General features: G+C 47.0%; 1 protein-coding gene across 1 annotated transcript; it reads right to left on the reverse strand.

Annotated features, from left to right (window-relative positions):
• Positions 1–260: 260 nt before the first annotated feature.
• PLEKHO2 (pleckstrin homology domain containing O2) lies at positions 261–24,646 on the reverse strand. The gene is made up of 6 exons (XM_072345602.1): positions 24,297–24,646; positions 20,772–20,924; positions 14,029–14,145; positions 6,928–7,032; positions 4,576–4,674; positions 261–2,102 (listed from the first exon to the last, which is right to left on the reverse strand). The coding sequence occupies exons 1-6, from the start codon at positions 24,303–24,305 to the stop codon at positions 867–869; spliced, it is 1,719 nt and encodes a 572-aa protein (XP_072201703.1). The 5' UTR covers positions 24,306–24,646; the 3' UTR covers positions 261–866.
• Between the last annotated feature and the right edge of the window lie 373 nt (positions 24,647–25,019).

Genomic DNA, 25,019 nt, shown 5'->3' on the forward strand with positions numbered 1-25,019 from the left:
AAGAAATGTGTTGTGATGCTACAACACACTTCTTCAAAGGCCAAGGGTAATCTGCTTTGCATCATTGCCTCAGTTTCTATATTAATGGAACAGGAACAAATAACACTTGCCTGGCAGTGATGCATTGAGACTTGCATTCATTTACACAGCGTTTAGTACACCTATAGCTCTGCCTAGCTGGACTCAGAAGACTGACTTCATGCAGATGTGCTAGATTTGAGCACACTTCTTGTAGTCAGAAGCTGGCCAGCTTTGTTTTTCTCTGTGTGAGGTCACTTTTTAATTGAGAATGTAGTTTTATGAGTGTCTTCAGAGAAGCTGAAGCCATTTGTCCTTACATTCCAAATGTCACTGGGCCAGGTGCTCCAGGAAACCTTGCCAGAAAATGTATAAACAAAGTAAAGTTTTCTCTGACTACATTTATCCTTAAATGAATTAAATGGGAAGACCAGATGCATGTCAGTATAATCTGGTATCTGCTTGTAAATTCAGATAGACAGGGGCTTTTGCTAGAATAACAATTCTGCTTCTTTCAAAAATTGAACTTGGTTTGACTATCAGAAATTGTTAAGGCCTGATCCATTCACTGGAAAGGACTTTGGATCAAGTCCATAAGGAGTGTTCATGTTTTCAAACTGTTCAATGTCTTGTAACCTTCTGCTGTGCTAAAGGGATCAGAGCTGGACTAGTATGTATGTACAGCGTGAAGAAAGAGAGAGAGGCTATAACTGAAAGCTCAATTCTGTTCCATAAACATGGTGCATGCACAGCAAAACACCGCCTTTTGAACACTGGCCTAGCAATAGTACAAATCATTAATGGCAAAAGTTTAGCTTTGAATTCTGAAAGTCTCTTTGTAGAGTGCATCAGGGAGCACTTCTCCTATAAAGAGTCACTAGATCCTTTTGCTTTTCTTTCTGTTTCTGTGCTGCTTCTTTTTTCAGTTCTCCAAGACTTTTAATTTCTTGCAAGACTTGTGTAGCTTGTCGAAGTTGTTCTACAGCCTCATTGAGTAATGTCTCTGCCACCACTGGGGGTCCATTGCCCTCCTGGGCCTGCTCCAACCCTTCCCGTAAAACCTTCTGCAGAAGTTTTTCTGCCTTCTCCCGTTCATTAGCAACTTTCTCCTCCATTTCAGCTAAGCAGTAATGGGAATCCTCAGCGAGACCCTGGCGTGGAAGTGCTCTCTGTTTACTTTTGGAATCAGACAACAAGTCTCCCAGAGAAGAACTGCGAAGTTTCAGAGCTGAAGGGGTTTCTACAGATATTTTCTTCTCACTAGTTCCTTTTACGCTCTCATGGCCTGATTCTGTAGCTAAGGAACTCTCTCTCTGTTCTGCTGAAGTTTGCTGTTCCCTCTCAGTTGAGGTTCTCCCATTTCCTTCTTCAGTTTCAGCTGTTTGGGATGCTGACTCTGCTGCTTCACCAGCTTCAGTGCCATTCACCGGGGACTTGGAACTGCCAGATCTCAGTTCTTCCAAGCCCCCAGCTTCCAGGTCACTGTGGCCGGAGTTCATAGTGGCTATCATTTTTTCTGATAGAACCTTAGGAGGAGGAACAGGAGGTTTTGCAACATCTGAGGTAGCAATTGCAGCAAGGCTGCCTTTGCTACTATCTCCCGATAATTCCAAGTCTTTTCCATTTTTAGGCTCAAGGACCGGTTGGTCCCAAGCAACTTTTAGCTTGTCTGTCACGCTCTTAGGAAGAGGAATTGGAGCTTTTGCTGTGCCCTTGTTGCTGATTTCAACAAGCTGATCTCTGTTCTCCTCACCTGCTGCACTGGATTCTTTCACATTCTCCTCTCTGCTTACACAGTCCTCTTCGCTAGCATTTGCATTGTCCTTTGATGCTAAGCCTTCCTTAAGCTTCTTATCGGGAGGCAATGGAGGGGACATTTTATGTTCCTGATCAGAAACACTGCTCTCTGCATCATGGTTTTCTTTTGTGCCAGAAGGTTTTGTAGGTGGCATGGGTGGCTTTGGAGTTTCTTTCTGAGGTGGCAGATTGTCATTTTCGCTGACAGTGGAGTCAAAGTTTGGTGGTCCATTGTCTACCATATCCAGATCTAGTCGCAGTATACCATCTGATGTAGACTTGGCAGCCTGAAACATGAGAGAACTTTATCAAATTCTATTCCACCGATCCCCTGCTCAATTCTTTAACTTCAAGGAATTGCTATGGATACAGTGGCACAAACACTTGCAGCATAAAACTTCAGCTGTAAGAGGAAGGTGAGGGATTACTGTTTCACATATCCACCCCCTATTTATACTTACATCTGTCGAAACTGCCAGGAGAATCTGACTGATAACAAAAACAGCGCTCTTAAGAGCAGCTGCTTCTGCAGCACAAGAGCAATCCATAGAGCTGGTGCTGCTTCTATGCCGCATCACCCTGTAATAATCTCTCACAGCAGCAGCATTTATCTAGTAAGTGAAACTCAAAGAAATCTGCAATACCCAAATTTAATAAGCTGTGATAAACCAAAATATTTTGCCTGACAAAGAATAAAGTAGGGTCAAGTCAAGTACCCTACAGCAAATGTTGAATGCATCAAATGAAGATCTCCTATCCCTCTGCCTAGTCCACTTTTTCTACAGCCCAACATGCTCTGTGAAGGCTATGGGTGGTTTTGCTGCTGAATTATTTCCTGCCTGATGGTGCAGCAGCTTGCACAAGAATAACAAACCCAAGAGCCACAAGCAGTCAAAAATTAGGACCAAAGCATAGAATTTATTTTAATACTTTCTCTGAGCAGAGCATCTCAAAGCTCGCTCCACACTCCTATTTCTCTCTTTTCCTGTCAATGCAAGGCAGTCAGCTCTGTCTGATTTGAGCTCTTTATCCTGTAGTAGCTGGATCCCTCTACCCTCCTCATTTACTGTGTGCTTACCCAAAGTACTGCTGCTTTCTGCTTCTGGGACTGTCACACTTCCATGTGACCATACAAAACAAGTTGTTGGCATACACTGAGATCACTTGGCCAGAGGTTCTATTGTAACACCATTGCCTTCTCATTGCTGATGTCATTGCTGCCACGCTGGGGCTAAAACTAGCTGGTTACACCTCCTGCAAACCACAGGCTGCCTGCAAACTTCTCTAGCAGGGGGATATACTAAAAAGGGTGGATGTGGTAAACACACTGCAGGATGTGAGCTTAGTGCACTGGATGGAGAGATGCAGTGACAGTTCCTGTGTGAGGGAACCCAATGCTGCACAAAAGTGCAACTAGAGCCAGAGTCCAGCAGTGCAGAGTTTAGGTAAAGTTTCTCTGCCTTTCCAGCCCTTAACAGAGAGAGAGGCAGGCATGCTGCATCCTGGCTGTTCCGTCCTGACCTGTCCTTACCTGGCCTGCTTTGGCACTGAAAATATTCATTCATCTCATTTCTTTCACAGTGCTGCAAGCCAGCAACTCTCACACTCATCTTTTTGCAGGCTCCATTCTCTCTCCTTGTTACTGCTTTTGAATTTGGAAGGCAGTTTTTCTTGAATCTGGCTGAAAGTGAAAGCACTTACAGATATTTATGTCTGAGGTATCTCACGAAAATAGGGAGCTGAGTGGGGCTGAGAGGGCTTATCAGTGCCTAGGGAAGGACATCCTGCTTTACTGAATCCATTCTATGCATCAGAGAATCCACACTTCATTGCTTATGCAACTTCTGTCTTGTTTTGCTCTGTTGTTTTCTGAAGGGATGGATAGGAACCTGTGATTCATTCCTTTGCACACTTCTAGAAGACACACTCTACCTCCATTTCTATGCAAAGTGAAAAATCTTGGGGCATCTCATTTCCTGCACTAGGGCCATCTGAGTGCTGTGCAGACATATAAGTCGGAGTCTGGGAAGTCTGAAGAAAGAAGGTTTGATTTAGAAACCTTCGTTGGTTTAGATTAATGTTCTGCTAAAATATCAATCTGTCTGTGGAAGCTTTTTCATAAATCACAGGAATCAAGCATTCATAAGAACCTCTCCCACAGAAATGAGCTGCAGGTTTATTTTGCAGTGTTATTTCTTTCCCTTTTTTTTTTAAGTGACAGATCCAGAAAATCAGTTAAGGGTAGACAGGCTAGTCTATAAAACTGCCTGGGAGAATAATGTATTCTGTTTCAGAGCTGAGGAAGGGTTTGTAAACCTGAAAGCTTGTCTGTTTGTTCCAGTTAGTTTAATAAGAAATAAAGCTTCTCCCCACAGACTGTGCAGTTCTTGTATCTTTACACCACTTGTGGCTACAAAATCATCACTTCTTTGCATATAAATATAGCAGCTTCGGTCTCTTCTGATTAAAATGAAACCATAAAGGCTCTTACCAGACAGCGAAGCAGCTCATGAGTTATGGAAAGCTAAATATATTGTAACACGTCGCAGCAGCTACAGATCTATGGGTTAACTTGGAGATTAGTTAAAGAGGTGTGGGTGCTGTGTTTCCCAGGGGAAGCCATTTCCCTCATGAGCTTTCTCTGGGCTGTCTGCACCTGGGTTTTCCTGAGGGTTTGCCTATAGCTGGAAGGAAGCAGTGTGCTTGGGTACAGCTGGTCCCAGCTGGGGAGGTGGATCTGTCCCCATAGGACGTACTTACCTCCTTGAGGTGGCTTCTTGTGGGCGGCCTGCGACCATGGGCCACTTTCACTCTGTCCCGAGTTACATGGTCCAAGGAAAGGCTCTCATCTACTTTCACCTTTAAAAGGAAGGGAAACAAAAAAAGGAAGAAGGTCATTAATTTCTCACAATCCATCTATAAAATTCTCACTGTCACGCAGGAAGGGATACAGCATGTGTGATGGACATTTAAGGTATCTTTAGTGCATGTTTCTCTAAAAGTGGGTGTTTATCTAAAAGGCACTCTACATCAAAGCACCCAGCCCCCAGAGATCTGCAATCACTAGCCTCCCCTCTACCAAAAGGGTAGGTAGGTAGAGGTAGGTAGGTAGAGAAGGACACAGGAGGGCTTTGTTATCCCCACTGCAGCCTGAACTAACTCCAAAACTGCTGTTGCCATCTTAGAGGTAAAAGCCCATTAATAACTGTGACCTGATGGTGAACTGTATCAGCAGTTCTTTGTAATAGACCTTCCCTTGTACAGCTCTAATGACTGCAGGAAGCTAAATAGGAGGTGTGAGCAGTGACCTGGATTAATTGCAACAGTAGCTGAATTAACAAATTTATTTCCTGGAATCAGAGGAGAAATCCACTGCCTCCCACATGTGAGCAGTGAGGAATCACAGAACGGTTGGAACGGACCTCTGGAGGTCACCTGCTCTAAACTCTGCCCATCAAGCAGGGCCACCCAGAGGGTCTTCTGAAGATCTGCAAGGAGACTTCCGAGGAGGAAGACTCCTCAACTTCTCTGGGCAGTCTAATAGGCTGAAGAACAGCTAATCCAAGCCAGTAGAAGGCCTGACCCATTAGTTTGTGCCTAGCCTGTGCAGAAACGTTTTAAATCTGGAGTCTGATCTTTAGCAGAATGAACAAGAATTAAAGTCTGGCTCTGTCTGAGAACCTCAATCCTCATCAGGAGAATTGTCTCCAGGTGAAAGGGAAGGGAGGTGACCCCAGACCTCACCACACCATGCTGGGGAGGGGGCTGTGGGCTTTGCTGCCCACTGCCTTGCTGCTACAAGCAGCCCTCAGCCTGTGTCAGTGGCTCCAGCAAGGGCTGAGCAGCATTGTGTTAGAGGACATCGCATCTCCTACCCGCTGTAACATGAGAGCAGACCTGGCTGCTCGGCTCTTTGCTGCTCTGGTTTGTAATGGCTTCTCAGGCTGCGCACAGCTGATCCCTGTAATTACACATGCTGCTCCCTGCTTGGTCCAAGCTCTCCAGGTACCATCAAAAACCTGATGTGGGATGTGATTTGCCTAGGTGAAAGAGGAGCATGTTCCAGCCTCTCCTCCAGCTTTTGCCTTGTCCTGAATAAAAGCGAAGCCCAAGATCTCAGAGTTTGCATTCTTGAGCACCACCAAAAGAACTCAGCTCTTTTCTCAAAACTTTTACTCACAGCTTTGGTTTCCTTCGCTAAACAGATCTTGCTGATTTCTTAGTCTCCTAGTCTGCCTAATTCTTCATGTCATTCCCGTAGTGGTGGTTTTGTGCACTTCCTTTTAGCTACAAAAACAACTAAAGAATACATACTGCTCCTTCACTTTAGTTAGGAGCTGATTACAAGGTAACCAGAAGCAGGGAAAAGTTAGTCAGGCTTGAGGATGTGCAGTTTTCATCCCTGCCTTTGCACACCAGAATGAGTGGGGAACCGGGGGGTGCTGGACAGTGGAGAGGAAGGCGGGGAGAATGCATTGGTTGAGAAACCTTGGAGTAACTTTCCACTGGACTTCTCTCCAGCCTGCAGCAAGAATAGCTGGTGGACTGAGTCACTGCAGATTTTTCCAGTCTTGAAGACTGTCCTAACCAAATACCTCAATTTCCAGGCTGCTTGTTGCTGGGCATCATGACAGTGTGGGGAAGACAAGTCCTTCCAGTTGCAGCCAGTTGCATCCTCTGGGATGGATGGGAGAACACCATTGCCAAAACCCAGTGATGCCATCAGACCATCTCCCATTGACTGTGGTGAGCTCTGGTGTCCCATGGGTCTCTCAGTGAGATGTTAGATCTTGCAGCACTGATGATGCCTCTGTACCATCTACTCATCCTACTGTGCCTACCTCTAACCCTACTAGAAAGGATGCAAACACCTCTCTACATGATCTAGCCTCTTGATCTGGGAACTGGAGGGACTAAAAACTCCTAGCCTGTGAGGATGCAGCTTGGCCTGCCTTGCTTCCAGCTGTGAATGGGCTTTCTTTCCTTTGGCAGTGCCTGGCATTCAGGAAGGACAGGGAACCTGGGATCTCAGACAAGTTCTGTTGCTAGCTAAATAAGCAGTGAATGAGAAATGACACAGAAGTACATGAGTTTGAAAACAGCATCACTTACCTCATCAAATATTTTGTTTTTGCCTCTATTGATGCCCTCATTCAGGGCTTTTATCCATGATTCCTTTTCTTCCAAAGTTGGAGCTTGAAATTTGATATCATGAACCTGCAAGAGTGGAGAGAGAATTTTGCCTAAGCATTACTTGTCAAGAACAGAGAGGCAGCGTTCTGCATTCTGTGTATCCCTTCAGTTTTTATATAACATCCAGTTCCAGTCTGTGTTTAAAGTACAGATTCCTCTGCACTTTGGCAAGTACTCCCCTTCATAGCTCCTGTGAACAGTTTTGTTATGCTGTGCTGTTTGCTGCTGTCATTCTATTTTTGCAATTAAAGTAGTAAGTTTAGAGTTTCTTACTTCTGTGAAATCTATGGAATAGCTCTTACAGCAGCAGAAAGTTGTTTGTACATTGAGTGGTCAAACTGTGCACAGCAAATCAGAGAGTCCAAGTTGTTTTGTGGCAATTCAGATGCTATCAGCTACTTTATCTCCAACTTCCCCACAGGCTGCAAGTAGGAAACCCACATGCCATAGGTTCTGCCTTCTTCCCTGTTCCTGTGGCTCCACAGAACAGAGCCAATACAGGAATTCAGGGCTCTGACCTTGGCTGCAGCAACCCTGCTTCAGCTGCACATAGACAGGATGCAGCTAAAAGTGGTGTAAGTGAAAAAAGTAACAATATCTTTTTCTGCTTGCAAATGAAAAAAATAAAAGCAGACACTACAGACATACATTTTCTGGGGTCTGAACAGCTTTCCTAAGAATACTGAACAATTAGGCCATAGAAGAGGCAGACGGTAAAAAAGCATAGCACAAAAATGAGGACGGGAGCAATGGATCATATGGCCATCCCCCATTCAACCAGCTCTGCCTTCCTCCAGGGTCATCCCAGGGCTATGCACAACATTTTTAATCTCTGACCCCAGCAGGAACAATAAATAAGATGCTGTTTATTTTTCTGCTGTGTGGTATTGTGTAGTTTTGTCCCAAAATACACTTCAGGTGAGAAAAATACCATTTTCATATTACAGGTTACTCTATGGCAGACTGGCTTGGATCCAGACAGCTCCACTGAATCCAAATAGCTGCAATCTGCGCTGTATAGGCACAGAGAATTTCTCTTGTGCTAAAGATCATGAAAGCTGCAAAATCAAGCACTCAAAAAAATCAGACAATCCCAAAGTTGCCTAGGCAATCTTAACCCAGCCACTACACAATTTCCTCATGTCTATCCCTAATGACAGGGGTGGAGCTTCCTACTGAGCAATCCCATAGTGTGTTTTACAGGTCAATACTGACGGTGCTGTGCTGCAGCCCTGCCCTGAAGAAAGAATTACCAATTCTGCTGATTCTTCTTTGCTGCTTATTACTACAATATCTGAGGGCTTCGCAAATTACTTTTCAGAACAATTATCCATGTTTTACAGATGGGGGGTTGAGTTACACAGAAGCTTACCTAAACCAAATACTAGTAGGGTGTCAGTTAAATTATTTTTTCCAGGTATTTAACATCCTACAGTCATCCAACAGCTTTGTACAGCCTTCAAGACCAGCTGTAGTCTCAGCCTTTTTGTAAATCAGGCCCCACCTTCTGAAATCACAACAGGGTCAAAACATCCAGACTATACGAAATGAGAGTGACAAAGATAGTGCTCTTAGCAGCTTCCTCTTTTGTTTATGGTACAATGAGGCAGCAACTGTTTGGGGTTTCAGCAACTTCTGAAATCTTACATGCCTACGCTCTAGGCCTCCCAGTAAAGATGCTCTCCTGACCCATACGGCACCATTACAAATTCTGTAAAGCTAAAGCCTTATCTCCTTAACTCACTCTGGCTATTTAGCCAGAACCTACTGCCCTTCCTCTCCACATTTACTGCTCACTGCAATGCCATGGTTTTATACCTGCACACAGTAACAGAGTGCAAGACCTCTGCAACCAGCATGGCCAGCAGGGAGTTAAGAAGCATTTTTGGGAGAGTGTATTTGTTCAGTTAGTTTGCACATAAGGTGATGGGCCAAATGTCTTCCAAAGAGCCCAGAGAAAGGTTAGGGCCTGAACCATAGCACTCTGGAAAAAGGGTTCTTTGTCTGGGATGGAGAAGGATCACGTTAACCAGGGAATCTAAGGAAGGCAAGGCTCCAAAACACGGTGACAGCCAGGTTTTGTTTTAGCCCAAGCAGGCCTGGTTTTGTGTGTGCTTAGAAACTTTTTTGTTTGGAAACGATTTCACCCCAAAGCGTTGTGATTACAAAAGCGTCTGAGAAAGTTCTACTTGTGAGCAGCTGTGCTATGGCACTGCCTGGCAAAGACCTGGTATTCTGCACCAGGGTTTAGAAAGCTTTGTAAATGGTGTTCAAGGGAAGGATTCCTGCCTCATTTCAAGCTTCCTCTTCTAATGCCACTTTCTGTGCCTTATTCTCGGCTCAGGATAAAAACCACTGACCTCCGAAAGCTGGGACTGTGACAAAGTGCTGGTGTCAGCTTGCGACTGCGCAGCAGAGCAGAGTGAGGGCCCTGGGGAATTGCTGGTCATTACCGAGAAGCTGAGATGCCCCTCTGGCATGCTCTATTTAATGCTGACCAACCACTGTGGCCACCAATCACAGACCCAGTAGACAGCGGGGGGGGGGGAAAGCATGGGGAGATGCTCCACAGGCAGCAGCACAGAGACAGTGCACCCAGTTTCCTTTCTACAAGCACTTTTTTTTTTTTCCTTTTTAGCATAATATCCACAGATACTAAGGAAGAATCAGGCTGCTGGGGCACTGAGGCTGACACTTGGGATGCTGCCACACAGAGCCTCATTGTTTCCTTGCAGTCCACTGCTTGTCTGCCTCCCTCACTTGTCCTCCATCACAGGCGCTGGGGTGAGGAGGTTTGCCCATGGTGGGATGGAAGCTCACTATAAAGCTGAGGAAATAGAGGAACAAGCCAGAGTTGCTGTTCTCAGTTCTGCTTGCCACCGTTGTTCTGTAGACTAGTGTGAGACAAGGAACAAATTAATTTACTTTGTCTTTATTTTTATTCATCTGAGTATTCAGATATCAGAGGACACATAGCTTTAGGCAGGGCCTGATCTCCAGCAGCAATTTTAGGTAGAGTCAGTGACACCAAGCCAAAAACCAGGGGGCAGGAAGCAGGGCAGCCCATCTGCCCTCCTACCTGCTAAGCCAGCTGAGACTGACTCATGACATAAACAACTGCCTGTGTGCCAGGAAAAGCTGTCATGACTGAACCTAATGTGATAGTGACCATTGTGAGCCATGAATACAGTGTACGCAATTTACTGTAAGTGAGTTCAGAGCACAGTGCAGCCAGTCAGTTCCTGCTGAATCACTGGCTGCATGTCATGCAACAAAAGCGGCTCACACTCTGGTCACTGCCCGTGACGACAGTGAGCACATCTCTCTGACTGCCCTGTGTCTTCTCAGACATCAGTCTTCTGCAAGCAGGGACAGCCTCGTGGCTATGCTGATCCCATTATCCAGGGCCAGCCCTAAGTGATTTATCTGACAAGCCTGGAGAACCAAAAAGCTGCAGTTTAAGACATTAACCAATACGAGCTCTTTGCTGAGCTTTTCTGCTTGATACTAGCAGTCTGTCAAGAGGTGAGTGACAGAAACCTGCATATTGTCAGCCATTTCAGTGCAAAGCTTCAGCTGCCAGCAAGGGTAGGCTAAGCTGGACTGTGAACTGCTTGTGTTCTGCTGGCTGCGGTGTGGGAACATGATCCTCTCTGCTGGCTTTTGTCACCGGGTGGTCACCTCCAGCAGATGCCAGAGCACAGCTGGGTCAGTAACTACCCAGGGTACAGCAGAGGCTATCTGCTAGATGTGAGGTCATCTCCTGAATCTGGGTCCTTGTCAGGTTGGATCACAGAGGGAAAAGTGGAAGCGAGGGGACTACCAATTAGGGGATTCTCGTTGGGTTTTTTTCTGCAGCTGAACCAAGAGCTGCCTCATCCCTGGGACTAATGCAGCATCTCTGCCACTTCCAGCCTATGCAGACCCCTGGAGCAGACTCCTCAGAGCACCAGCAAATGTGCTTCACTGCAATCTCAGTCAGCTCCCAATCTGGGCCCCTGCTGAAGGGAGCCACAGGTACCTCCAAAGTTGACTGAGGGGAAAAAGAAAGAAAGTAGTGGAAATTTCCACAAGTGCTGAGTTTGTGCCTGGCAGTGTTAGGGCAGGACGTGTGGGAAGCTGCAGCACTTGCTGGTGGACTCTTTCCCATACTGCCACCCTCTTTCTTCCCATTCTTCATCCTGGTAGCTGAAGGCTTTCAGACCTGCTGAATACCAGACTTGTGTCGATCTCTGGAGTCTCTAGGCAGCTTACATGAGACATGGTTTATGCTGCGGTTTGCATCATGAGTACATTTAAGGTCTCCAAGCCGAGGCTGCTGCCCCTTCTTACAAATTCTCTGCTCAGCTCTCTGTGTTCATCAGTTTTCATTTAATTGGTGTGACTGGAGTGAAGCATTTGAGATTTCTAAGCAGAATGGGTCTTCTGCACACTTCCAACTTCCTTTGGTTCTTCAAACCAAAGTGTGGGGAACAGTGCTTTGTTTCAGTTCCACACAAGGAAGCTGTCCGGTGGAGGCACGTGACACGTTCATATTGTTGTGGCTTAACAAAAATATTATCCTTGTGACTTGGGCAAGCAAAATCCGGGGTACTGCCATCAAAGAGCAGTGTTTAGCAAGGCAACTTAGTTGGGTGCAACTGTAGCTACAGAGTTGTTTTAACTGGTTGATGCACTGCGAGCAGAGCTACACTGAGCTCACAATTCCTTCAGGCTCTGGGAAGGGTCTGAACAGTTTCTGCCCTATTGTTTGCACTTTCCAAGTGTCCTCTGCTCTTCAGAAACATCCCATCAAGTATTTGGTTTAAGGTTTAAATACCAGGATTCTCCTAAAGTTAAACTGGTGTCCCTGCTTTCTACAGTGACATTTCTATTTGCACACCGGAATAGAAATGGCCTTTCCTGGCTTACTCGCTTGCTTTCTGCATTCCCCAGCGCTGTGCTCAGGATAAGGGACAAAGAAAACTAGTAAAACATGGACAGGCCTGGCAAGGCACTTCACAGGGTGACTTTAAGCTGCAGTGCACATTGCAGATGGCAGCAACTCACCCAAAAGGAAAATGTTGAACAGATATCTATTGCCACAGCTGCAATTCCAAAACAGAAGAAGGACAGTTGTGTACGTTGGCCTCCTAATTGAAGTTTGCTCTAACATCTGCAGAAGTATGTTGTGTGTCAACACCCTCAGCAGATTCCCAGCCAAAAGGAGGGTGGGAGGGGAGCTACAAACAGGGGACTTTTCATTTATAAAAGCCTTCCCTTTTACCAAAAGAGCCTTATAAAAAGTGGCCACTATCTAGGTTTCCATTTGGTCATTGGCATGAAAACCAGTGGAGCTGTAAACTTGCCAGGATGCCAAAAGGATGAAGTTTCCCTTTCAATTGCAGAATTTGGGCATATCTTTCTCCTAATAAGAAACAAAAGGTTTAGAAACAGATCCCACACTCTTTGTTGATTCATGCAGAAACATACAGCTATTATACACTTTGCCTAAGTATTATACTTGCAAATAATAATAATAATTCCTACTATGCTTCCATCTCTGCTCACACATGCTATTATTTGCCTCCCTGGGAGTAGGTGTGCACACACATGGTATCCAGAAGCATTCAGCAGGGGCAGTTGTGGTTCCGTTTCCCTCTAGAAAACGCACCAAGCCTGCCAAGGTTAGGCATTTTTGATCTAAAATTGACATGATTTGTGATTAACGAAGTTACAAAACAAACATTAAACCTCCAGCCAAACTGGAGAAACTCACTGCTCTGTATCCAGTGCTGAGCAGGAGCTCTCTAGCAGAGGGCTCAAATTCCAGTCTACCATAACCTTGGTGTGTTGTGCTTAATATCACTTTTCTCCCTGACGCAGACCGGGCCTACTTGCAAAACAAACATTCCCCTTCTCTCTCCACTCCAATCCCAGTCCAAGTGAATGTTTTGGGGCAGGAGGACTGTCCTTGTTTTGTTGTTGTGAATGAAGTTTAGCACAAAGATGCTCTGAACTCAGCTGGGGTCTTCAGGCACCATTACACAAATAAACACTAAGTGAATGAAGTGAAAGAATAAGCAGCAATGACAGCAAGGACTAAACAGTCTCCATTTATTCAAACAAAATGGAGATGAGGAAATGCATGCAAGCTGATATTTTTGGCTGTTCATATTCTTATGGAAATTAATATGTTTTCTGTCCCCTAACAACCTCTCGGATCTGCATGGAAAAATTTAATAAGATCTTTTAAGCCAATAAAATCACATTGAAATTAGAAAGTAAGTCAAACTGAGTTATTTAAGAGCAACAACAGAAACATCCTAGCCCAGAAAGATGCTGATACACTGTCAGCAGGAATGAAGAAAATCTCTCAAGTATGTGTAGTGATTATGAACATATATTGGCCTATATATAAGAAAAAGTGCTTCCTTGCATACAGTTGTGCTCAGGTGGATATAGAATTCCTTTGCAACATCAGCCTGGTTATTAGGTTCTGGGTACAACTAGGTGCTGCACAGGCACCTAAGGTTGCAAAGTTTCATTAAATCTGCAAAATTAATTTTCTTCTAGGAACTGTTTGGCTGCAAGAAACTTTGCAGTTGCTTGGAGATTCTCATATGAGTATGTCCAAGTACAGGAACTGTCCCAGTGCATGGATTGGGATCATTGACTACACTGGAACTTCAGCAAAGCTACAGCACACACAGCTGGGGCAGGGACACTTCTTCGCCCAGAGCACATGGGGGGATAGCAGGGTATGGTCTCACACCACTGCTCAAGGATTAATGGGAGAAATAAAATGATAAAGCAGGAAAATATTAACAGGAAAGTGTTCTTGTAAATTGAGTAAAAGGTAGATCCTATCCCCAACACAAGAATAAAGTCTACAGGACAGTAGTGCCCATCCTAGGCCATTCACAAACACAGGCAATTTCTCCTAACTGCCAAACAAGTGACTTTCACAGCCTTTTGTCTGCTGCCTGGGGACTCGTTTTGAAGTTAGCAGAACTGAGGGTGAAGAGAAAGCAATCCTACCTTCTTACCCGGGGAGCGGATTAAAATGAAACGGTTTTTCTTTTTTAGTAGTGCACGCAGTTCCTGGCACTTGTCATAACTCTCCAGTTCCACTGTTTCTATGCATTTCTGCTCATCCTGCAGAGAGGGAATGAAACATTATTATGAATAGGAGGCACCGAAATCAATCATATACCATCAACCTCTTCATGTGTTCCCTTTGCTTCTGTCTAAAAGCTCTTCTGCCTTAAAAATAAATCTGCATGCAGACAGCAAGCCCCCACAGATCACATTGGTATCCCACACTCAAAAAAGCATGCAGGTCTCTAAGCTATGGGCTGATTTGTGGTCCACAGTGGCTGAGCAAATAACACAGTGTGGACAAGAACATCAGCCTCTGCTGTGTCTGGTGGCTCCTTCCAAGGATCCACAGCCCGCTGCAAGGTAAGAAGGACTTTGCCCAGCTACAGAAAGGGACTGGGCTGCCAGTCCTGCTGCAGGGGATTTTGCTGATCTGTCCAACAAGTAACACACCACATTTTCATAAGGTTTCCTGACATGATCTCAAAGCCCTCCCAAGTTCCCACTTAACCAGACAAAATCACCTTTCTGCAAATGTATGAAGCCAATGTTATTCTGCTTTTTCACAAGGAAGAAGACAGAGCCGGCATCACAGCTGCCCCAGCCCTGCAGGAACCCATGATGGATGTGGGCTGAGCTGAGCCCTGCTGGCACGCTGAGCCGAGCCCTGCTGGCACGCTGAGCCAGGCAACCCGGCCCTCCTGTGAGCAAGGTTGGTGGCAGCCACGCGTGACTGGGACACACTTCTCTCACAGCCATGCTCTGAGCTGTCAGAATGCTTAGGACTGGAAACACAGCCCCGTACAGCCAGCACAACTGTCAGGGCCAGCGTCTCATTGGGGAATATTTATCTCTGGTGTATCTGCACCGATGACTGCCGGCCCTGAACTTGGCTCATTTCTCCCAATAACATAACTAAAATTCCACACATGGTACATGGCTCAGTTCAGCTGCAGAGCACCATCCCTAATAGGAATTGCAGTGTAGCGCCAGGCAGATAATATTATTCATGTCTCAGAACAGACCAAAATTCCCTTTTGCAACATATTACATAAATAAGCAGTGAGAATTGCCAAGCAGTTCTTGCCAGTAAAGTGCTTCAGTCAGCGTGCCTCACAAACCTCCCTGTTACCATCCTAAATTAAAACCTCCAGCCACGACCGTCCCCAGGCCTGACTCTGCTCATATTTGTAGTCGTGTGAGTTTGTATTTAGCAATTCCTGTAGCAGCAAGGGGGTGTGGGGTGAGGAAATGTGTCGTAGCCAGGAAGTTACTGCGTGGCTGGAGGCAGGGAATGGAGAGTTCAGAGGGAAGTGGGCTGCAGGGAATTTCCTTCGCTTACCACTTGACATTTAAGTCACTGTGCAGAACCCAGGCTGCATTCAGTTTTTTTAACCCACTGATCTGGAGGTGGGGGCACAGCAGAGCGAATCTGAAGATGCAGAGCAAGTTCTGAGCCACAGAGGGCTGTCTGGATCTAATTTAGGTTTATTATTGCTATGGCATTACTGTTTATTTCATTTAACACTGAGTAGGTGAATGTGACCAGAGAACCGGGAAGAGGTATATTAGGATGAGGAGATTAATCTGCCCAAACCTAAAACCTCACAGATAAAATCCTGCTGACATTACTGAGCCCTTTAAAGGCTCCTGCTGCCTGGTTTTGCAATGTCACTGCAAAAGGAGAGGAGTGGAAATAATAACCCTTCAGCAGCCAACAAATCAGAGAGAAGGGTGAGGTCAGTGATACATGCCTAGGGGACAGTGATCTCATCCTGGCCTTGGGTAGGTGACCACCCACATCTCAGTGCTGCCACACGACTGCTGTGATCACTGCCTCCTATGGGAAAGTTTGCTGAGCTCAGGGTGAAAGTGTAGGTGGCTTGGCTGGATACTGATGAGAGATCTGCACAGAGTCCCCTATGCATCCTTGGAGAGCAACTCTGCCCCTAGCTGAGCGTAGTGGCTCTGTGCCACCCCCCTTGTCCATGCCTTTCTTCCTGCCTCTCGGACAGGAAACTCCCCTCGGAGCCTGTGCAAGCCATCCTCCTTATCCTAAGAACTGCCATGGGCTGTGATAAAGCTGGAGGACAAAGAGGACTCTGCAGGTTGAGCAGCTTCACTTCGCTGTCTTTTGACCTTCAGCTGCCCCTCTTCCCACAGGAGGCTTTGGGATTATGGGCTGCTCAGGGAATAAAGGCTGCAAGAATGGGGACGTGCAGGGCCCTGACTCCCAAGGGCAGTGACTTGACTTTGCTTCTTCATCTCAGAGACTGGAACTTTTCAAGTTATCCTCTTCAAGGAAGGCAGGGAAGAGAGCAGCCAGAGAAAAAAAGAAAACCCCATGTATGAGGTAAGGGAAAAGACTGAAGTTCAGGCAGTGACAAAATGGGACTTTTGTCTCTGTTTTACCCTTGGCAAGTGGCCAGCCCCTCTGTGTTCCTACCTGGTCACAAAGAGATCTTTTATGTCTGTTCTGCGTGACTCGGATAAAAACCAAAGGGCCTGACCCTGCCACAGGTCTCCAGGTCCCTCCAACCTCCTGGGACCCAACCTGGAGGATGCTCAGCATCAGGCAGAGACAAGGTTGCTTTCAGAGCCCTGCCCCTACAAACTGGTCTTAGACACAAGCATCTGCTGCATTTTGCCTCTAGTATCCCAAGGAAGTGAAAACAATTCTTTTCTATTGCACTAAGAAACAAAGGCTGAATTGAGCTGCCTGAATCCCCACTCAGCAGTCTCTCCTCCCAGCAAAGCATGGCCTGCAGGGTGTCCCATGGAGCTGCATCTGCTGCCCATCCCCACGCCTATCCCATGGCTACAGACATGCCCAGGGAACAGGGAATTCCTTTCAGGTCTTCTTCCCTGTATAGTTTTTGGTGCTTGTTTTTTAAATTGCTTTTGTATTTGCTGTAAGGGACAATCAATAAGACACTTAACATCCTGGTACAGAAAATCCTACACTCATAATTTAATGCAGAAAAACAATACCATTAGCTACTCATGGAGCACACACCGCTACTTAAACATGTATGTGTTTGTAAGCATTTCAATGCCAGGCCCTGAAGGAGAACATTACTAAATACCTATACATATTAATGCATATGCTTAACCAAGGAATCAGACTTGGCAACGCTGGAATTTCCTGAATGACATGTTGATAAAAAGGGAAAAGACAACTGGTAAAATTTTTCCTTATCTGAAAATAAAATTTCCAGCAAAGTCTGCATCACCAATACATACTAATGGCCCGTGAGCCTCCATTCTCTGCACAATGCCTGGAATGCTTGAAATAATGATCCTCTTCCCCACCTGAGGATCTCAAAGCATACTGACAAATCACATTTGTGTATACATTGCTACCACTTTACCAGTGCAGAAATGCAGACGTCAGCTGCACTGCTGAGATCACACAGAAAGCCAAAGGCCTCGTGGAACCTTTACTTCCTAGCAGACATCTTGCTTGGTCATATGGCACACATTGGGAAAAAAAGAAAAAAAAAGGAAGAAGAATCAAAAACAGGGGAAAAAAAAGTTAAAATAGTTAAAATCAAAAAGACTGACTCCTTCTAATCCGTGGAGTGATGGCATGGATTTTTTGGCCTCTCTGCACAGGACTGCTGCTTCTGCAGATGCCCTCTGTAGTTCTGCGGGCTTAGTTTTTATCCCAGCAAGAATATGCAGAGACAAGAAGACAGGAAACATCCCTATAAAATGACCTGCCTGTTTGGTTCTTTGTGAGCTTGTATGCAACATGCCTGTCACTGAGATGCATCAGTAATTTCCCTGGGATCTGAACGCCACTGAGCTGCATGTATTTGCATAGGTTCTTCTCTCCTGACATTTGGGTATGTAATATGTACCTCGTACATATATCTTTCTGAACTGAGTCTTAGGTTTACATCATGATGCAGCTGTAGGGTGCTGTAGATGGAGCCTCAGGAGATAACAAGGAGTACATTGCATCGGCTGGATGAAACCTGCAGCACAGAGATGCACGGCTTTCACCCACCATCTGCTGCAAGTAATACAATAGCCATTTGCAATTTGCCTTCAGGAGGTAGCTATGCTTTAAAACAGATGAACAGATGCAATATGGGGAACCTGCTTCCAAGGTAGGTCAGAGGCACATTCCAGGAGATTTCTATTGATGATGCTAAAACACAGTGTTTGTGTTACGCTTGGGCTGTACTTCAAATGTTATTGCCAGCGTCTTTTGTGGCCTTCTCTCCTGTTATTCTGCACATACAAACTATGGAGACAAGTGCAGCTGCCAGCCCTGTGCAATTGCATAAACAAGTGTGCCTGCATATGGAACAACTGCTGAAGGCAATGTTAACACCTCTTCAGGAAGGGCTCCAACACACCAGGGACTGATAAAAGGACAGCATGTCCAAGTTGCCAGCTCGTTTCATGGAAATCGGATGGGTTTCAATAAGCAGACTCTCAACTTGCCCTCAGACATGGAAGCTGGCCTCCCTCCCACGTAACTACTTTGGTCTAACTTAGCTTATATTTCTGTTAGCCAATGTTTTATCTCCTTGCTTTTTGAGGGCTGTTAACCTCCAGTTCAGCGAGCACTGAATAATCCCATTTAAAAATCTCTTTTCTTAAGAGCCAAAAAATGCAGATTGCGATCAGGAAATAGAAGCCACCAGAGCACACTGCACCACAGACTCTCCTTTGACATTGGGCAAGGCACTTCTCATCTCAGAAACTTCCCCACTTGTGAGACAGAGACAGCAACACTGCCTTAACTCACACTACTGGAAGATAAATACAGTAATAAACATGAACTACAATTCTGCGGTAACAGGACCCCTCCTGAGTACAGAAAATTGCCATTTCCTTTGGTTTCCTTGTTGTAAGTCTGCACAATCACATGCTATCCTATTGTGCTACCAGATAATTTTGTAGCAATTTCCTCTCCTGAGATATTTGACTTCACTGTAAGCTAGTTTAATAGCCTATAGATATTAACATGATCCCTTATTTACAATAATGGGGCCTTGTAGCTACTGTAGCTTACAGATACAATTTATTACAGGATGTTACCACAATCCACAGGCTACCAGAAAACATTATGTCTGGTTGTTACAAATTCCATTTTCCTTGTTGAGATAGTAAAATAACCCTTCAAATGATCAGGATTTTTCCCTCTTCTGAATGTCTGTGAAAATTAATCTTACTTTAAAAGCTTCCTTTTCCCTTGCGGTAATAAGAACCTCTGTGTATCTTGTTTTTAAAGGCAAGTCCTTTTAAAAAAAAATCAACAACAAAAAGAAAAACAACCATGTCGTGTTTATAGATTTAAATCTGCTTGTTCCTGTAGCTTCAGCTGGAGTCAACAGGTGTCTGGGGCACTTGGCTGCGATCTGCAGACAGCCAGCAGTTTGCAGGACAGTCTGCATCTCTGCAGAAGAGCTGCAGGTCTGCACAGCCCCACCACTCTGCCTGTCTTCCAAGCTCCTCATTACCTGACGCTGACTTCTCATTTCAGTATTCTTGCACTCTTTGTGACATTTCAAAACCAAGAACAAACGCCTCCTGAAAGCCTTGGGATGTGGGGAGAGCAGAAGGTAATACCAAGTGCTCATAACAAATCTTCCATATTAGGCAATACTGTGTTTCTAGAAAAGAGAACCAAACTCTTTTGTCAGTCCTGTTGTTCCTGAAACCATCACAGCAGTGCAACTGTTGACATGTTTCCCCATTCCTGTTCCCTTGACGTGTTGCACAGAAACTGGATGTGCTTTTGTCTTCTAGCATCCTGATGCCCACGAATGCCCCATTCCCTCATGCCAGGTGCCACACAGGCATACATACCAGCAGGGATTAGCCTCAGCTGCCCCTGTCTCAGACCTCTCTGGGCTGAAGCTTATGTGATCTGCCCACCAGTTTATTCCTTTGGGGACCTCTGAGGCCAACCCCACTCTTACAGAGCCCCTTCAGCCCAGGAACAGAGCACCAGACTCAGGGATATTTCACTTTTCATTCTTCTCACATGAAGATACAGGGCAGATTTGGCTTGGCTCTTACTTATTTCTCATTGGATTAGAAACAGCTCTAAATGAAGCCATGAACTTAAGGCATTCAACTTATCTAGGGAAGTTCAGGATAAGGCTCCCACAGGTCCTTCTCTTAGTGCTAGCTTGCTCAACAGGAAGGGATGAGCCAAACCCAAACTGTGTCCTTGTTTAAGGATAAATCAAGCACTCACAACCTCATCCTGTGCACACTGTAGCTAAACAAGACCCTGCACAGCCTGGCAGGCAGTGGTTGCAGCTGCTTGCGAGGTGCCCAACAGCTGCAGGGCTGCCAGTCGTGCCCTCCAGCAGCAGGAGGGCAATTTTAGCCTTTAGATGCCAAGAACTGTGAGCACATATCCTGCTTCTGCCCGAAGTCTTACCCTGTTCACCTTCTCACAGGATGTCCTGCCCCCATTTTCTTTCTTTGATTTTTTTTTTTTTAAACAATGGTACTGTCAAAATATTTACTGGCTGAAATATTTATGGTACATAATATACTCTAAAATGCAGCAGCTGTCTCTTCTTCATTTGGCCTCCCTGAAAGTATCTGTAGAAGTCCTTCTGAAAGGAATGGGCTGGAAAGAAGAGTGCAAAACATAGGACTGTGTCACCAAGGGCTTGATCCTGCCCAAAGGGGTTAAGCTGTGACCATACCTCATCCTCATAGACCACGAGCTGTGTTTTCCGCAGCTGGATGTAGCGATCCTTCCACAGCCCCAGGAGTCCTCCACTGCTTTTCTTTATCCAGCCAAATTTCTCTGCACTGGGAGCAAGCTTTGGTTTCTCCGAGACCTCCTCCTTTGTATCCTGCAGGGCCACCAAGAAAAGCAGAAGGGAGAAGTTACATTGAGAGCACCTTCCATCCATCTAATGATAGTTCCTGGCAAAGCCTGCCTAGCAAAGACTGCAGCACCCACCATGTGCAGTTCCTCCCCAGCAGCTCACAGGGAGAAAGGCTGGGACTAGATTGGCATCTTCCAGAGAACACTTCTGCAAGGGAGAAGTGAGCTCAGGCAGCTCCTGCACCACAGCACAGACCTCTAGAACAGAGCTGGGGAGTGGGCATGGACCCTGAGGCTGCTGCCCTGCACGCAGAATCCGGCACGGCTGCTGCCCTAAGCCTTTCCCAGGAGCAGGCAGAGCCAAATACCCTTACAAAAAACACCTCACAGAACTCGTGACCCTTAAGAGGAGGCCAACCCCAAATCCTCCAGAGCCCTTCCCAGAACCACACTGTTACCCCAGTTTTGGCTTTCCTCCCGGGACACAGGACCTGCTGTTGCCTATAATGGCACTAAGCAGTATTTTCACAAAACAAAGGATGCACGACCAAGGCAGAACCCCAAGCATCCTCAAATGGTTCTGGCTAACTGCTGATAGAGAAAAATCAAAACAAAACAGTGTCTGTAGCTCAAACATCATGTTTCCTACCATGAGGAAATCCCATGTGCATCGCAAGGAGTCAGAGCCAGACACTCCCATGGCCAGAAGGGAGTGGAGATAGGGCAAGTGAGTACAGACAAGTTCCAAAAATCCAGAGGAAAGCCTTACTAACAGATCTGTTTTCATGCACCAGACTCCCAGAAAACACACCCTTGGATAGTATTTGGGTGAGCTGTTCCTTAAAGATAGAACTTACACCCATGATGAGAAGCAAAACAGATTAAACCCGCTGTGCACAAGCGCTTATTCCAGCCTCCAGCAAGGTCAGGAAGAGGCTCGATGTCTAAAACACAACCAGATTGCCTCAGGTAAAGGTAAAGCACATGGAAACGGCCACCAGCCCTGGTGTGCTTTGCAGAATGAAGCCGTTTCATGGTGCTGTGCTGTGTTTGACAAGACCCCGCAACAGGATGGCAGCACACCAGCAACTTTTCCGGGAAATGAGGAGGACTGTGTTTTTTTTTTAAGCTTGACTTTTTAGGTTGCCAGGAAGTTGCAGTCAGTTACGATCTGCTCCTTCAGCAAACATCAACTGCTGCACCAATACAGACCTGCTGGTGCATCATCCCTTTTGATGTCCTGCTTGGGTAACTGGGCACAAGCTTTGACCACACGCCTAGCAGTTCTGCTTGGACATGGCTGCACCAGCAGTGACTCCTCACCCATCTCCCTGTTACTCCTAAATGGGTCGGGGTTTTTTGTTGTGCAGATCAATTTTTATTTTTTCTCTCGACAGCAGAATGGCTGCCTGAAAACACACAGCAAATCAGCCTATCTGTGGCCTCTTTGCTCTGCAGGGTGAAAACCCTCTCCTCTGTGGTTTTACAATAGAAGTATTCACTATAAAGTTGCAGCATTTCACATCTACTGCTGAAAAAGCAACCCACCCTCGTCACCGCTTTGGTTGGAGGTTATCCTCATGCTTGCACTCATGGCATTCACCAGCTGACAGCTCAGGACAATCTCATTAGGATTTCCACTTCTGGGCCAAATTATCCTCGTCTGTGCCTGAAGCCCGGCTGCTCACCCCCTCTGTTTGTAGCAGGAGTGATGCCTCAACCCACACACGGGGCAGAACGCATGCATGGGATGCTCTCCCAACCACACAGCGCTTCCCATGGTGCTGGCATCCCATGCCTCTGGCTTGTGCAGCCCCTCGATCTGTCAGCGAGGGGAGGTTTGCCAGGGCAGAGCACTGGGAGCAGGACTCAGTGTCCGCTCCATGCTTGCTGCCTGTGATTCCATGACTAAAATTGGAGGGCAGCACAAAGAGATGATTTGTTGTTGTTAATTCAGCTTTCTGCGGGTATTCCTTCTGCTGGAGGCAAGAAATGCAAAGATAGCCATTCCGGGATGTTCCCGGGCTGGATTTGTGCCTGATGCTGGTGTAAACCCATGAGAATAAATCCACTGACATCAGCCAAGAGAGCAGCATAACCAAGGGAAGAACTGAGTTATTCTGTCACTGCCTGAGCCAGCAGCGCTGGTCCCACAGCCAGAACAAGTCATTGGTGTGATTTATAGCATGGTGGCATTAAAAGTGCAGCACGAGTTGGACTCTGCTTTACCTTCATGTTTTACAGCTCGCCAGAGATGTCAAATTAGGGACGTGGGATGGCTTTTCATTTAACAATTAGGCAGTTATTTCTGCCTTCCTTCCCCTGCGTTATAGGGGCCCACAAAACCACATACTTTCTGCATCTTCTGACAACAGCAGAAACCAGCAGTTGGACTATGGCGGTGCTTTCACAAGTTGCATATACTGCACAGGAGTGTTTTACTCAGCAAGTGGTGCAGTGGGTCCATCCCACATTGCAGTATGGATGCATCTCCAGATGCATCTCCAGTTGTGTTCCCAGACCTCAGCTCCTTTCTTACCCCTCCACTTTCACTCCTGACATGTTGTTGGCACTCCCACATCTCCACAATGCAAGAGCAATATCAGACACCGTACACGTGCAAGTGAGACCCGAGAAGCTGCACCGGTGCCCACTCCCAGGAGGACTCGTGGCTAACGAAGGGCACACAGGCCCCAACCCAGCAGCGCCCACTGTATGCAGCCGCCAGCTGGAAGCACTTTTGTGCTATGGATTTCATGGATGCCAGAGGATAATGACAACTTTCAGTCCCCACCACACTGGGCTGCCTTTTGGTCTTTCTGCTGTTGTGGCCCTTTTGGAAGAAGCCCTTATTCTCACCACAACATTTGGGGAGTTAAGCACGGGGAGAGCAAGCCAAGCTACCAGTGCTGCATGTCCCGGAGCCCACAGCCTGCCCTGCCGCACCTTCCTAGTGCATCAGCAGCAAAACCTCGTAGGGTGGAAGGGAAGAAGGAATAACCGGGTGAGCAGACGCGTGGAGGAGAGGACCTGCTCAACTTGCCAACAAATCTGTGGTATCACGGGGCCGTGAAAAGCTCCACGTGCAAAAGCACGACAGCCTTCCCCAAAGGAGGAGGAGGAGGAGGAGGAGAAGGACGGCCGCTGACAGGCACCCGGCCAGCACCCAGCTCGCGCCCGTTGGAAGCGCAGCACGCAGCAGGACGCAGCGCGGGGTGACCGGAGCGGCGTACCAACGAGAGCGGCTCCGCTCTGCTCGCCCTCCCGCAGCACCCCAACAGAGCAGCAAGTTGTACAATCTGGGGATGCTGAGGCAGCAACAGAGGAACCCCCCGATATGGGACCGGCCACGACGCCCCTCCCTGGGGCTGAGCTCCTAACGCGTCCCGGTACTCACTTGCTCCATGGTCGGGACCGGCCGCCGCTCCTCGCCGCCCGCTCAGGGGCTCCGCCGCCGCCGGCGTCCCGCAGCTGGGCAGGGGGACATTCCGGGCCGGGCCGTGCTCTGCTTCCGCACCAACTTCACGCCGAACAGCAGCAGCAGCAGCAACCGAGCGGCAGCGCCGGGTTTCCGGCAGCTCCGGAGCTGCGAGCGCGGCCCCAGGGAGGCGGGGATCCCCCTCCTCCGGCCCCGGCCCCGCCGCCGCCTCGCCTGGCCCGGCCCCCGCCTGGCCCAGCCCCGGACCCGCAGCTCCGTGAGGCCGCGCCCGCGGCGAGTTTGGGGTGGGAGACGTCGGAACGGAGGGACCGGGGTCAGTGAGGAGGCTGGGATGTGGTTCTGGGGTCACATAGGGTGCCAGGGCTCAAGGGAAAGGGTGCATGATATGGGGCAGGGTCTGCAGGATGTCATATGGACCATATGGATGGAGTGTCTAGAGAGTGGGAGATGGACCAGAGGGATGGGACAGGGTCTACAGAATGGGACATACATCATAGGGGTAGGACAGGGTCTGGAGGATGGGACATGGACTGTGGAGGTGGGATAAGGTCTGCAAGGTGGGAAACGTGCCACGGAGGTGGGACTTGGACTGTAGGGGTGAGACAGAGTACCCAGTGGTGGGATGTGAGCTTGGAGCCCCTGGTCTGGGGCAAAGAACTGTGGTGTCAAACAGGTCCCTGA

Source organism: Excalfactoria chinensis, chromosome 10 (genome assembly GCF_039878825.1).
Source record: "Excalfactoria chinensis isolate bCotChi1 chromosome 10, bCotChi1.hap2, whole genome shotgun sequence".
NCBI classification, from domain to species: Eukaryota; Metazoa; Chordata; class Aves; order Galliformes; family Phasianidae; genus Excalfactoria; species Excalfactoria chinensis.

What these genes read in the sequence shown, in the direction of transcription:
- PLEKHO2 (XM_072345602.1), bottom strand. An exon ending in AAAACAAAATATTTGATGAG is followed by an intron (nt 4,675 to 6,927) that starts GTAAGTGATGCT and finishes TTCCTTTTAAAG; the next exon opens with GTGAAAGTAGATGAGAGCCT. An exon ending in CAAGAAGCCACCTCAAGGAG is followed by an intron (nt 2,103 to 4,575) that starts GTAAGTACGTCC and finishes CTCATGTTTCAG; the next exon opens with GCTGCCAAGTCTACATCAGA.